The sequence below is a fragment of the Platalea leucorodia genome (assembly GCF_965183815.1).
Source record: "Platalea leucorodia genome assembly, chromosome: 5".
Lineage (NCBI taxonomy): Eukaryota > Metazoa > Chordata > Aves > Pelecaniformes > Threskiornithidae > Platalea > Platalea leucorodia.
The window spans coordinates 61,180,619-61,196,468 of record NC_138827.1 but is presented as its reverse complement, the minus strand read 5'-3'; the positions used below and the strand labels follow the sequence as shown (position 1 = coordinate 61,196,468).

The window sequence follows — 15,850 nt, the reverse complement described above, 5'->3', positions numbered from 1 at the left end:
AAGCTCAGATATTGAAGGGAAAGGATGTGAAAAGTGCACAAACAGTGAAAGACCCAGAAAGGTTCAAATCAATATTGATTACACTAACAATATAAGAAGAATTTCCAACGGGCTTATTCATTTTATGTAATTCTTGAAGCAGTGTCAATCTGTAGAACCCAATGCCAGAAATGTCACTGAAATTAATATTTAGATAGAACTCCAAAAGAGAGACTAAGGAGAACATCCAGACCAACAGAAAACTGGATACAAAGGTAAGTGTATTAAATCCTCAATTACTGGGAGCTATTTCAAACCACTAATGGAGATAGGAAGAAATTGTTCCACTGGAGAAGTTATGCCACAGTTTCCACTGTATGTTTTTTCCCCAATCCTCCTTTGGCCAGCATCACCCTAACACTGCAGGAGGTGGATCCCTGGTTGCTCCAATGGAGTCATTCCCAATATGTTCCTGACAAGATGAGGCTGTCTGTTGCAAACAGAATTAATCCCAGGAAGAATTAATGAATTACTGCTAATTGAAGAGCTAAGTGAATAGGTATAGTAGTGTGTTAGGATTGCTATTATTATACAATTTTAAAATAATTTCCCAGTAATTGATATTAATGAATGAGTCTATTACACAAGTCATAACTGATCTTGATTCACCTGGAAATGGGTAATGGAATTGGTGCGAGAGGGCACCATGAGGTATGTGAAGTAATAAAAGATATTCCTTGCTGTAACGCAGAAAACTGTACTTATTGATTTCATATTGATGGAGCTAATCACCTTTACTTCTGAGCTACGAAATACTTTTATAAAGCTGCTGAAGCATAAATAATTCTGAAGCTAGTTCAGTTATTGAAGGACTAAGCTTTTACTTACAGTTCCCTAGAATTTCTGAGTGATGTCTCTTGTCCACAGAACCATCGATTCTCTCTACAGAGAACTAGTGGAAGAAAGATTATTAATAAAAGCCAAGACTGTGAATCTCTCCGATTATGTTGGTAAAGTACACGTTTTACAGCTAATATGGTTTTTAGTCTAACCAAACCTCCAGCCATTCAATGTTCACTGACCCCTATTTCCAGTCAAGAATGAGTTCAAATGTAATTACACTTTCAGGACTTTCCAAATTTAATATCTAAAGCCATGTATGCAAATCAAGTCTGTTTCTGCAGGGTGCTTAGTACCTTTCACTTCTGCTGCTGAAACCAGGACCTGTTTGTAGAGCTGGTGCTTAGCTCCAAGCGCAGGCACCTGGAAGCCTTGAATGTTTTTGGATGTCGCAAGTCACTCTGAGGTGGAAACAGGACATCCTTTAAGGTGCACTGGCCAGGCATTGGCAAGACAGTGCAAGTCTATCAGACCAGGGGTCATAATGCATCCAGAGTATTTCCCAGAGAACAGCAAAAATCATACCTTCAGCGTTTGTTCATTCAGCAGAGAAGACTCACTCCCCCTTACTTCCACCTCCCTGACTGCCCCTGAACTTTGAGCAGTGCTTTGAGGCATATCTGGCCCTTGATTTGAGTAAGATGTGTCTCTGCCTAGTTCTGCATTTCATAGTCCTCTTGCCCAGTTTCTGTTACCTGCAGCTGCAGACACGCTTGCCCATGCTCTACATAGAGGGGAAAAAAAAAAACAACCAACCACTTACAGGCTGCACAGGGGTCTGACACCATCTCCAAAAGCATTTGGTGACATACAGTAAAGTCACAACCACCTTAGCAGCAAAAAAAACAAAATTCAGTTGTTTCAAAGGCCACGATTATTTGATTTTGCAGACATCCAGAAGCCACAATGCCACCGGCTGTTAGTATAGTATGTATCCAAGCCAGAAAAACTGGATTCTCGTACATCACCTCTAAATGCCATGTTTATATAAACTCTTCAAAGAGCCAATTACTGCCTTCAGAATCTTTGCCCACTCTGTTGAAGGCTGAATTAACAAGTATTCCTTCCATTTTATGCTCGTTAAAGTTCACAAAGTAATGGAAGATTTTTATTATTCCTTTATTCACCCAACCAGTACCATCAAGGTCACTTCTGTCCAAACATTCCCTTTGCAGATGTTTTGAAAGCACATCTTAGCCAGTGGATAATAATTAATAGCTGGTAACATCAAACTTGGAAGCAGGCAGAGATTGCTTTGGGCCATCTTCCATTGACCCTGAGGTTTGAAGCCTTGGCTCCTCTGCAGCCTAGATCAACACAAGGGCTGCTCCAGATTATGCTAGGAATATTCACTTCCCAGCAGCAGAAGGTGTTGGGCACAAAAGTGCAGAGTCTAGTGATATTCACCTGGCTGCCTACACTCATGCCATGTCCCCCACGTGCCCCAGCAGAGGTGCTGGCCCATGCAGACCAGTCAAGTAAGGAGATGGCCCAGTCTGTCAAAGCCAGTTCTTCCCCACCCAAAACTCAGTCATGCTTCTTGAGCTGCCAGAACAAGATAGAGAAGGCATTTAAAATTGGCCTGGGATTTGGACCTAACTTTTTTTTTAAAAAAAAATACCAAAACATCTCCCCCTTTAAGGTTCCAAGGACACAGTCAAAGCCTGCAGAAAAAATAAGTCCTCATCTGCTCTGCTCTGATAGGGCTGAAGTCTAAGGAAGGTCACTCACTCCCAGTTCCTGTGGAAAGGACAAAGAGTGGAATTGCACTACACAGCAAGTAAAGGCACCAAAATGTCCCCCCTCTATGACAAACCGACATCACTGAACTAATTTTCTTGGTGACCTTATCTAAATTAGTCAGAGAATATCCACTGTGATTTATGTTCAGTTGCAATTAAACCCTTTGATGCCTTCTAATTAAATCTGTGAAGATTAATTCCTATCCAGTTCTTTTGATTTCTCCTTAAATAAAAGATAAAACCTGAAATGAATTTTATTCTTCAGAGGGGAGGGGGCAGTTGCACCAGGGCTTGTCTGCCTTTTTGCCCCCAAATTACAACTCCACTTTCTCTCTTAACCATTGCTAATTTACCTGTGCTCCAGAGAGCTCTAGTGCTTTCCCTTTTTATCTCCAATAAAATAGAATATACTATTATTTTTCAATAATATTCACCATAATGACATGTATTTTATGCTAAAAAAATAATTGACTACATTGTCACAATGAGTTTTCTTGCTTGTGGCCCATCCTTCTGGATCTTTGTTCTCTAACATGTCTTGTATATGGACTTTGACAAGGCAAGCAATGTGATTATGGCTCTGTAACAAGAGCTGAGGCAAGATTAGATCGTTTCAGTTCACATCAGGGATTTTTAGTTTTCTTGGGTTGTTTTGTGGAGGATTTTTTGAACAAAAAAGGTGAACTGCAAAGCAAAGAGCCCCACCAAATTAGGTGACACGCTTAAATGTCTAACATAGTGAGAAGTGGAGATGTGATGCAGCCAGGGGAAACGCTTGTTAAAATATCTTTTCCCCCTTTTTGAAATCCTTTTGATAGAGCATGGTTCACTGGGATTCCAGCCCTGCAAAATCCCAAATCTAGAAATCCTTTGCCAGCAGTGTGATTTATGGTGCTACTAATGATTCTTCTACACAAAGTTTCTTTAAAAGGTTACTTGAGACTGACTGCTCTGCTGAATGCCTTCCACAGTCTGGAAGGGAAAGTCCACAGTGTGTTTAACTTCATTTTTCCTTTGCAGTTCACCTTTCAAATTTCTCAGGGCCACATTCCACAACAATATTGCCCTGTTTGAGTCCCTGTCCCTTGACGGTACCGGGTTTGCTGAGAGCACGTTACATTGGTATTCTATGGTAGTTTTTCATTACTTGAGTTATGCATTTTATAACAATGCAGTGTCACGTTTATTAAGCCCATGCTTCCTCCCTACAGGCGAGTACAGCTATCTGGGGACCACACTTCGTCAGGTAGATATAGAGCCAATGCCCTCTCTCGCAGATGTCAGACAGCTAATAGCACTGTATGGAATATTGCCATTAGGTAAGAGCACAGCAAAAATTACTAGAGGGCAGAATACAATGGCTTTGCTTCCTGTCAGTAACATGCATTTTTACTGGCTTTGACAGTGCTTGATTAATCGTAATCTAAAGCATTTTGCAGTATAATTGTTTTTCAATTAAGCCTTCTGAGTGAAGACCATATCATTTTAATAGTGCATAAAGGAGCTTGCACATGCTATTGTCAGGTATTGCATTTCCATACCATCTCTGTTTGCATGTTAACAGTTTGTGAATGGCAGCACATAAAAGGAAATCACTTGGGAAAGATAATAGCTAAAACAAGCTCCAGTGATCAAAATTAATCAAGTTAAGGGAAGGGCTAAGGTTGCAATTTACCTTTTACAAGCTGGCTAATGTTACTCAGTACTAAACAATGCAATCATTTAAGGAATTAGTCTGAATACATTTTGTACATCAGAGGGAACACTTTTTAAATGCCCTTGCAGTTTTAATGCCAGACTTAGCTGATATCTAACAAGGCTTTGCTGGGTCAGGTTGTTTGCTTTTAATATAAAATTGATCCCATATTTTACTTGGGAATGGCATTAAGCCAAACTGTAGTGATTGCAAGAAGTGCCTGTCTCGAGGGCTTCTACTCATACTTTGCTTGCATCCTGTTCCATTCCTGATTGGATTTTGGGGAGATTTTAACTAGGCGTATCCTCCCCCAGGCTGTGTCATTGTCTGCTCATCCCCTTTATAGGGCAAAATAGCTGACGTCTCCCTGCCTCCCATTCTGGCAAATGGAGCAGAGATGACACACGGCTTCTGCTTTTCCCTCCCCTTTGCACGCCTTCCAGAAAGACCAGTGCTTGGGCTATTCTGTACGTACATACTCTGCGGCTCTCCTCAGGCATTTTCTGCCTCCCCCTGTCCCCAAAGTGAGCTCGATGTGTTGTGGAAAGCTTGGTGCGATAGTGCACAAGTCCACTTCATTTGGGTGTCAGGAAGAGAATAGTGCTCATTCTGCCTTACAGCTCAATCTGAAGAGTCAGGATAACAGGATGCTGGCAGCACCCCTGCCTTCAACCTAGATGGGGCTCTTCCCATCTAAAACACTCTCGGCTAGTTTTGGGTAAAACCTCAGGGGCTGGCTGCAAGTTTGACCGCAATCAGCCGAGAGAGCTCAGCAGTTATCCCTGTCTGCACTGACTGCAATGTGGTATTTCACATATAACTCCTCCAAGGTTATATTTTAACACCATCTAATCTAGTGAAATCAAGCCCCAAGATACCACCAAGGCAAGAGGAAAGAGAACGCATAAATTTTCTGCCATTTTTACAATTGCCTAAAAATCTAGGGAAAAGAGACCCTGAACTAGTTAAACAAATAGAATATATTTGCAATAGCAGTTTGAAAAATGCCTCTGAGAAAAAAAAAAAAAAATCTTGCATAAGCCAAAAAAAAAGCACGGGAACGGTTTCACCTTTTGGGTGATATGTTATAGATGACATTTTACTTAATTGGTCTCAGAACTAGTTAATCATTATATAATTGTGTGTGTGTAGAAGTGAAAGTTTTTCTCAAAATAGTCACCTGATGGCAAGGAAAGCTGCAGCTTAAATGGCATTGAGAAAATTATAAGCAGCTGAAAGGAGAAATAATAGTAGAAGATATACTTCATCTTTAACCACAGAGGAGTCTGCGGCTCCCCTCATAATAAATCTATGTGTAATAGTAATAGATTGGTACGGAACAACCAAATATTAATAAAGCCTGGGTGGCCGACAACTTCACTACATCCTGCACAGTGCTGAAATAATGGCATTCATCTTAGCACTCAGTTCATTGTCATTTATTTGGGACATTAAACCATTAGGACACAGATAGGCAGCCTGATTGGATTTGTTTTTAAATACCATTCTTACCTAGCTGTCTCCCTTAACTTGGAAAACTTTTCCAGGCTAAGCCACAGGCTCCCTCCACAGCCTCCACGCTTTTGGGGCTGGTTACCCCCACGAGTCCCATAGTCTGACAGACACCAGTCTCAAAGACCTCCAGAAGCAGTGGATGCTCACATAGATTTTCAAATCTGACTTTGTAACCACCACCACTGCTGACACAGGATGGTTTTAGGCATTGAGGCAGTGATGTTATGGGACTGCCAGTCAGTATGGGTAAAGCATTTGACATTTCCTGCTACTTCATTCTCTGGAGGTTCACCTGTACCTAATTCATACAATGACAGAGCTGCAGGGAAGACAAGTTCTATCACCATCAGCCACCTAAATCTCTCTCTGTGGTTCTGTTTTCACAATGCAAGCATTTCTGCCAGGCTTTCCCAGGTGATAGAACATAATTTCTTACAGCCCACAATGCATTTACTTGGAGCAGCCATAGAGAAAGATTTAGAAATGCTGAGCAGTCATCGCTGCTGGCAGAGCAAGTGAAGCATAGCAATCCCGGCATTTGCTCACCCAAATAAAATGAAGGGAACAGAAAAGGATCCTCCTTCTCTCCTAGCAGATATATCATACCTGCCCTGCAACATGCATCTGCTCTGCAGATGAGGTGAAACTACACTCAGCAGGCACGTGTAGAGGGGATAACAGCAGTGAAGGATTTTGAAGCAGAGCTAGCCTAAAGTGGCAAACAGTCAGAGTCTCCAATGCTCACTGAACACCAATAACATTTAAGAGGAAAAATTACCCAAAAAAGGGAGGTGCATGCAGAAGTTAAAGGAGAAAAAAAAATAAAACACACAGTAACATCTGGTTTCAAAATCATTGACAAACGCAGCTCCAACAGATAGTCCCATTAGTTTGCTTAGTTCTGAAGACAGGGAAGCTGGAAAGTGTCATTTCAGACAGCAGGAGGAAGGAATTCTGCTAGTCCTACGTGCAATGTGAATCTACGCTGTTGTCCGATTGCAGAAAGTGAGGACCTGCTCTGACAACAAATGCAAAGCTTAAAGCCACATGTACATCTCTAACAGCCGAGTGAAGGCAGTTGTCCTGTGCAGAGCACCAGGCTTGCCTGTACACATGGCCACCAGCAGCAGTTCCATTTCAGTGCTCTTATCTTGTGTCCATCCTCAAAAATGTACTGATGAATTACCATTCTTCTAGCTCACATAGATTTAGAGCTGAAGTTTGCCTATCAGAAGGTACAAATAAGGGTGGTCGAGTTTTGTTACAAACAGGGATGTTAACTCAAATGTGCTACGGTCACAGCTCTAGTTATACAGAATTGAACTCAAGAGCACTTGTGCCATATTAAGGAAACAATGAATTCACATTATAAATTATTTACAGTGAAGAAAAAAGGAATAATCATTCCATTACCTTTATGGCAGACTTAAATAAAAGGAATAATAGTGCCATATGACTTTTTACAGGTTCCCAAACAGTCCATGAGAAGGCTCCTTTGGTGAAAGCCTTATTACTAGCTGGACCTGCTGGTGTTGGAAAGAAAATGTTGGTCCATGCCATCTGCACAGAAACAGGAGCCAACCTCTTCAACTTATCTGCTTCCAACATTGCTGGGAAATATCCAGGCAAGAATGGCCTGCAAATGATGCTTCACATGGTTTTCAAGGTACTTTTGTGTACTTGTCTACAAAGTTGGTTCAGTTCATCACATCTTTGGTGGAATAAATAGGGTATTGAATTGTAGTTCCTCCATACCATGGAGCATACACACCAGTCATATGAGGGCAAAGCTGCCCAAGGTCCAAAGGACTGCCAACCCAATTTGAAATTCCCCCTCTGCTTTCAAGTTTTCAAAACCACTTGTTGACAGCCTGTGTGTGCATCGCTGTAGAGGATTTAATGCCCCTTGAGAAATCACTCGTAGTAGCCATATTTTTCACATTAACATTTGTGCAAGCTTTGTGTTACCGTGAATATGAAAAGCATCATAGATAAAGAAAATTCTGTTCTCTGTTTATATGCACATCAGTCAGGAATGCTTGCCATGCAGCATTTAATCAAATACTAGACTAGGGGTGGTCAAAAATTTCCTCTCTGGGACCGTTGCTGTAAAACAGTTCTCCCCTATACTGCTCTCTGTTTACCTATCAGCAAGCTTTTCAAAAGAGGGAATCCTAGTTCAGGATTACATTAACAGAAATGTATGAGAAGTCTGGAAATGAAAGAAGGCATATGAACTGTGAAGAACATAGCCCAAATCCTCTTCAGGAAAAGAAGACACTATCCTGGCAGGATTTCTTCCACATTCTGAGTCCTCAATGTTTCTGCTAAGGAAGCAAGCTGGTAAACATTTCCAGACGAAATACTCTTAGAAAGAAAAAACACAGCACATACACTAGAAAAAGCCAAATACAATATTCTTCCAGTGACAGAGGCCTACTAAAAGACTGAATTCAAATTGGCTTTCCCTAGGATTTATCAGATATATTTTATTAAATCCAGTATTGCAGCAGGTTTTGTGACAGGTGCCTCCATCACCAGAAAAGACAGATTTCACAGTTAAAAGCAAAGCAATCCCCAAGGACCCCACTTCTTGCTGGTCAGAGCAGTGCCTAAGGAAAAGCAACGGTGCTGTGATCATGCACCTTTGATGTCGTAACACTAACACTGGGTCTAGCACTCCCTGACATAAGCTAGTGCCATCAGACTGAGCTAATAATACTCCCTCTCCTTCCTCCACTCTGCACATTTCACTTTTCTCCACTTAGTTTCTCTGCCCTCATCAATAGCAAAGCACATGTCTGGCTGCAGGCACAGCACACACACCATCCTTTCCATCATCTAGTTCCTGCTATAGCACAAGGCCTTTAAACACAGGAGAAAGGAGGGCAGCTTTTTTACTCCTATAGTAGGTTCCAGCTGAAGATATTAAGGTTTTTTGTATACATGCATATATATAATATATGCAATAACTGGAACATACATAAAGTGTGTATATATCTGTACACATTATATATGTAAGTATACACAGACACATAATGTATATACATACATAGTCTAGATACAAGTATATAAAAACCCTTACATTTTTCCACATTACTTAACAAATGGAGACATTATCCAACACCTCCCCCACAATTACGGGGAGCGATCCAAACTTACTTCTGTACTGTAGCTCTTACAAAAGAAGCAATGACAGTTTGGTGAACCTCCATGAGTTACTAGGATGAAAGTTGCTCGCAGTCAATCATGTGAAATAAGGGCTGTCCAGGCATTTGCTTATCACAAGGTGATTTTTTCCAACCAGAGCACCAGTACTGTTTCAAACTCTGCTCCTCAATTAACAGAGCAGACGGCACAGCACGGAGTATCTCTTTCCAAGAGACACTCATCTGCATGCTCATTTCTCTGCAAACTCATATTGACATAGCACCAGTTTGTCTTAGCATCATTCAGATCAACTGTGTTCAATTTCCATTCCTAATTCCTTCTGTTGTTTCACCTCTCTCCCTGCCACCTTCATCCCGGTGGCTGAGTCACTGATTTGTCCAATCTGCTAATAATTTCGACTCAGATTCTGTAGGTTCTCAGAGCCAGGCTGGAAGCAACTCTCTATCCACACAGCATTTCACCTCTGCAGTTACAATCCCTCTGTCTTTGGTCTTGACAATGCCAAATGTGTCATTTTCCCTGTCTCTGGCAACTCTTAAGTTCCTGCCACAGCCAAGCACTCCATTTGACCCGCCATCAGTTGCTGCTTCTTTACAACATCCAATACTCCCATCCAGTATCATAATCCTGAACCTAGGATGGAGTAACTCCATGCAACGGCACAGAGGTCCAGGCTGTAGTCCACTGACTAGACAGCAGCTTTGCGGGAAAGGACTGGGGGTTCTTAAGGACAGCAAGTTGAACAAGAGTCAACATCCTGTCCATGCAGCACAGAGTCAGCCCCATGGTTGCCTATACCAGCAAGAATATAGCCAACCACTTGAAGCATTTAATTATTCCCCTCCATTTGGCACTTAGCAGACCACAGCTGGATACTGTGTACAGTATGGGACTACCCTGTTACATGACAGGCATTGACAAGCCTGGTACAGAGAACAGAGCCAGACTTTTCCCAGAACTGTGCAGCAATAGGACAAGAGGTAACAGACACAAGTTGCAACAAGGGAGATTGTTTATATGTTACGAAAACAGCTTCAGAAGGAACTGAAGGATAAGAAATCTTTTGTATCCCAATTTGCAGGAATCTACAGTTACCCAAGCTGAAGCAAACGCAAGGGCAACACACATTACAAACAAATTCCTCGACAGGAGGAAACTGAACACTGGTATTTGTCAAAAACAGTTTATTTTTCACCATGGTAAAAATAATTCTGGTGTAAACACATTTGGATTATTGAAAGACTACAATATAGAGTGGCACATTCAAGCCATGAAAGCAAACGGTATCCTGCAGCTGACATGTAGTGTTTAATATCCAGAGCTTTCAGTCTGCTACCTGACACACCATAGTACACCTTGTTAAAGTGCCTTGCATGCAGATCATCACCAAAAGATTCACCACATCTCCATAATCAGACACTTCTGGTCACGTTTTTGGCAAACAGCACCTGTGACTGTTATCAAGCAAGCTTTCTACTCCTGCTTTCCAGAAGTGCTTTTATATAGAGTTAGTCAAGCAGAATACAGACCTTCCACTTATAGTTCTAAGTGAATGACAGGAAACATGACAGTTCTTTTTCTGTTATCTTATGATCCATGTAGCCATTGTTACACACCAAGATTTAGTAAATAAGAATTAATGGTGCTCTGTGATAAAGCTGAAGTAACCTTGCACTTTCCATTACCTATCACATCTGCAAACAAGGGAGTTTCTGTAATGAAAGGAAACTCTGGAGAGCATAAAATGACCATTAGGAAACTTTCTGTCCATAACTGAGTGTTGGCTGCTGGCAGTTGTTTCATGGGAGACACCCTAAACAAGTGAATAGCATTGGAAGAAATGAAACTTTAATTTGTTTCAGATGCAAGAGCCAATTCTTTTCCCCCCTCCCTTATTTCAGGGAGGAGACTTGCAAGAGACATACTAGCCCTGATCCAAAAGAGAGGCTTATGTGTTACTCAAAGCAGGCACTTTAAATGTCGTACGGAGGAAATGACTTCTCATACCAGAACAGGAAAACACCAACATTTCAATCTGCCTATTCAAAGGAAATGTAAGGAAGATTAATATTGAATAGGAAAACTATTGAAAGAAGCTGTGAACACCAAGCCCGAGCACTTGTGTTCTCCATAAAGACACAGCAAAGCCTGCCAGGTCAGCTCTGCTTCAGAGGGAAAAGAGAGGATCTGTCTCTAATATAGAAGCACTTCCCAGCAGTCCCCAAAACAAAACTCATCCTTCAAGCATGAGCTGGAACATTCTGGACTATTTCAATTAAGCCACATTTTCCATGTATTGAGCCAGCATGAAAGCAGTGGAGCTCTCTGCCAGCTTGTAGCAACCGATGGCTCGGCTCTCCCCTGTTCCCATCAAGGGACAAAACACTGCTGCAGTGCAACAGCTTATACAAAAGATGCACAGAAGGATAGCGAAGGATGCATAGAAACAAAGACAAATCCAGAAGGTATTGAGGAGAGAGGGTAGAATGCTTGACTCTGTGACACAGAGGTGTAAAAATGCAGGTAGTTCATAAGGCTTAACTCTAAGGCAATAAAAGTGACAAGCACTGGCCTTCCATTAGCAGCCATAAGGCAGCTATCAGGTTAATCACTACCAGAGTGAGACAACCCCTCTCAGGTCCTTTAGCAGGGCCGCAACAGCACACAGAAAGCACATTGTATAAAAACCCACACATGGGAAAATGTTATTAGTGCAACACTGACCAGGCTAAAAGGTTAGGAAAGATGTGGCCAGGAGGAAATACCAGCAGAGAAGTCGTGTATGTGTATCAACAGCTCAGTGTGTGCTGTGCAGCTGCCTCTACTGAACAAGGAGTTTTACAGAGCAGCAAGCTGCAGAAATATTTCAACACCATCACTACTAGGGGACTCTGTTATCAGGCTAGTCGGTTATACTATTTAGCAAGTCAGAGGTGACTATAAAAGCGTTATACCAAAAAGGAATACAATGGAGCTCAAGGTTAAATGATATAGAAGCATGGAATCATTAAGGTTGGAAAAGACCCTTAAGATCATCGAGTCCAACCGTTAACCTAGCACTGCCAAGTCCACCACTAAACCATGTCCCTAAGCACCACATCTACCCATCTTTTAAATACCTCCAGGGATGGGGACTCAACCACTTCCCTGGGCAAATATATAATCCCAGCATTTAGAGGCAACATAATTTTGAAGTCTGTCAGGTTTTTTCCACTGATTCAGGTTCATTTATTTGTAACCACTGCTATATTGCCCCTTTGAATGGGCCATTTTTCTGGAAGTCTGAAAAACCAGGTACAGTTTACCCCATTACATTGACAGAAGTCTCTGTGTATTTAGCATTTCCATGCCACGCAGGACTTTTCCATTGCGGTTGAAAATTGCAAACAGTACAATCAGCCTTTCTTCCAGGCATCCCAGAGCAATTATTTTATCTTGGTGCAGTACAGCCTGCTAGAAGCCTAGACCCTTGAAGTGTTAAATATCACCAGTACTCAAATACACAGTGTTATTTCTGTGATAAAGCAGCTTTACGCTGTGTTACTCTAACGTTGGAAAAATGAAATGCATCCTGTTAGAAGACAGCATTTATAGTTAGTTTCTAACAAACCAGAATACAGTGGCATCATCGCTGTAGCACTGGAATATATGCCTGGTGAGGCTCCCACAGATAAGGTCTAAACACAGGTTTCAGCATCTTGCTGCTTTAGCTGCTTTGAAGCATTTCTGTGAATATAAACTACAGAGTATTGAGCAGTTTTCAGCAACAACTTAAGCTTCCCGAAAATCTTAGTCTTGGGCCTTTTAAAAAAATTCCATCAAAGCCTTCAAGTTTGGAGGAGCCTTGTGCCCATGTGCCCTGCAAGAATCAAGTTTCTGTATTTTCAAGTGTAGCAATTTAACTGTTAAACTCTGGCTCTCGAGTTTGAAAAGTTTAACCCACGGCTTTCAAAAATGCTGTTTGATCTTTGGTAAATATTGATAGACAGCAAGATTATAAGGCTTTCTTCACAATGATTTTCCTGAAGAGGAAATCAAGCCTCTGTGACACATCAGAGAGTGGCTGCTGGCTCGGTGCGGTATTAGAAGGGTTAAGGAGCCATCTGCTGGCAGCTCCGACAAATTGTTGAATGCAGCAAAGCTAATAAAATTTCAATTACAAATTAATTATGTACAGTGCATTTAATTATCCATGGATTCAAACTGTCCGTGGATAATTCAAATGCGGCGCTTTCACGGGGGATATACAGTCTGCTACGTATCTGCCAACAATTTAAATTAGATGCCGATGGATTCTGGATGTCTGATCTGTCTTTAAAAAGAAAGAAACATCTGGGCCTAAACACAGCGTATTGAATTTGGTCGTATTAATGTGTATCAACACCAGAAAAATACATTGCAGGCCACTTTATACGTTGAGATCACTGCCTCAAGACAGAAAGCACAGGAAAGTCTCTCTAAGAAACAGCCAGAACTGAGCTTATTCATTGTATTTCTACTTACTGGGCGGGGAAATAAAGGGTACAAAAAAAGACAACTACAGGTGTGAAAACAGTGAGCACTCTTCCGTAAGAGTTAAAATGAAACTAAAGCCTGATTAAAAACTTAAGACTCCATTTTAGAGGGCTGCTAACCACAGAAGCTGTCTCTGAGACAAATGGGGAAGATCTACACCTCCCCGACTGTGGTGGCCCCACTGAAGGGACAGCATGGTTCCCTTTGAAGTGCACAAGCAGAGTTCAATCATTGCCAACAGCTTTTATAGCCTCTGTAACCTCCCCCACCCTTATTCCCCTTGTCACATTGCACTGCAGCGACAGATGCACAGGTATGGAGAATATATTGCAGAACAGCTACGCAGCTCCCTAGGCTTCATATATAGCTGCATTACCTCGCAAAGCAAAAATACCTGAAGACTATTCTCCTTACAAAGCAAACGCACAGCGTCTCTTCGGTCGTAAACACACGTGAAGTGGGGAGAAAGCACCACAACAGCAGCAGATCCCACAGTGACAGAGTCTGTCGGGGTGGTAATGCACGGACACCGTCTGTAAACTTGAGCAGACAGCATGCCACCAGCCCAGACTTCACTCAGGGGAAAGGCAGGCTTCAATGGGAAGAGTCTGCCACTGCCTCATCTCCCTCCTGACACCCTCTCCAGGCACGCACAGGGCGAGAGTGAAAAATGGTTGTTATCTTATGTTTCAGAAGGCAAAAGTCACCATCAGAAACATCAGAAAGTGCTGAGTTCAGTAAGGGTCTCTGAGTCAGAGTTTCATAGTGGGTGCATGAAGTGCAAATGCAGTTCTTTAAGCAGCTGTAGATTTCTTTTAGCAACTTAAACTACACCTTTATTTTTCTTTCCAAGTCTTAATTTTACAAAGAACGTCAGTTATCCTATCTCTGCTATATGATCATGCTACCACATTACTTGTCTTTCACCACTTGTCTCCAAACCTGTTTACAGACACCAGGAGCTAACTGAGTTCACCTGCAAGTGTGAATCAGTAAGACTGACTTGCATTTTCTGCAGGTATCTGAGCCCTTGATTAGCAGGATACTCAGCAGAAGAACCCTGAATCTAAGGCTGCTGCACAGCTCAGTTCAATGAAAGCCACAAGCTTGCCCTCTCAAATGTACCTTGCAGGGTGTGTGCAGGCTTAGGAATATGCCAAATGTAACTCTGAAAATAGATAAATAGGAGATAGATAAATAAGCCTTAAAATGGCAGATATTACTGCTGTACAATTTTACTCTGTCATTTCATTCCAGCTTGTATACTCAATACACTGCTGGACAGAGAAGTAACCCCCTTAAGTTGTACATGCAGGTAAACATTCACACAACTGCCTAGGTCTGCACATCAGTTCCTGCAGGATTTTCCTATTATCTTTCATGATATGTTTTTATTTTTTAAATCCTCATTATTAATGCTAAACATATGAGTTCCTGCCTTCCAACAAAGGGAAAAGCTCAGTTTTCCTCAATTAAACTGTTCTAAATTTGTGCATTCTGACACGCTGGAGGGTAGGGATGCCATCTAGAGGGACCTTGAGAGGTGGGCCCGTGCAAACCTCATGAAGTTCAACAAGGCCAAGTGCAAGGTCCTTCACGTGGTTTGGGGCAATCCCAAGCACAAATACAGGCTGGGCGGAGAATGGATTGAGAGCAGCCCTGAGGAGAAGGACTTGGGGTTGTTGGTTGAGGAGAAGCTCAACATGACCCAGCAATGTGCACTTGCAGCCCAGAAGGCCAGCTGTATCCTCAGATGCATCAAAAGAAGCGTGACCAGCAGGTCAAGGGAGGTGATTCTCTCCCTCTTCTCTGCTCTCATGAGACCCCACCTGGAGTAGTGCATCCAGCTCTGGGGCCCCCAGCATAAGAAGGACATGGACCTGTTGGAGTGAGTCCAGAGGAAGGCCATGAAGATGATCAGAGGGCTGGAGCACCTCTCCTATGAAGACAGGCTGAGAGAGTTGGGGTTGTTCAGCCTGGAGAAGAGAAGGCTCTGGGGACACCTTATAGCAGCCTTCCAGTACCTGAAGGGGCCCTACAAGAAAGCTGGAGAGGGACTTTCTACAAGGGAGCATAGTGATAGGACAAGGGGTAATGGCTTTAAACTGAAAGAGGGTAGATTTAGATTGTCTATAAGGAAGAAATTCTTCACTGTGAGGGTGGTGAGCCACTGGAACAGGTTGCCCAGAGGAGGTGTGGATGCCCCATCCCTGGAAGTGTTCAAGGCCAGGCTGGATGGGGCTTTGAGCAACGTGGTCTAGTGGAAGGTGTCCCTGCCCATGGCAGGGGGGTTGGAACCACATGATTTTTAAGGTCCCTTCCAACCCAAACC

At 42.3% G+C, this 15,850-nt stretch overlaps 1 protein-coding gene across 1 annotated transcript in view; it reads left to right on the top strand.

Annotated features, from left to right (window-relative positions):
- Positions 1 to 15,850, top strand: part of DRC11 (dynein regulatory complex subunit 11) — a gene marked incomplete at both ends in the record, with an annotated part of 125,301 nt that overhangs the window by 95,936 nt on the left and 13,515 nt on the right. Inside the window, 3 exons of the mRNA XM_082311434.1 lie at positions 907 to 989; positions 3,833 to 3,940; positions 7,299 to 7,498. Of these exons, the coding sequence (XP_082167560.1) occupies positions 907 to 989; positions 3,833 to 3,940; positions 7,299 to 7,498 (391 nt within the window). The remainder of the gene's footprint in view (positions 1 to 906; positions 990 to 3,832; positions 3,941 to 7,298; positions 7,499 to 15,850) is intronic.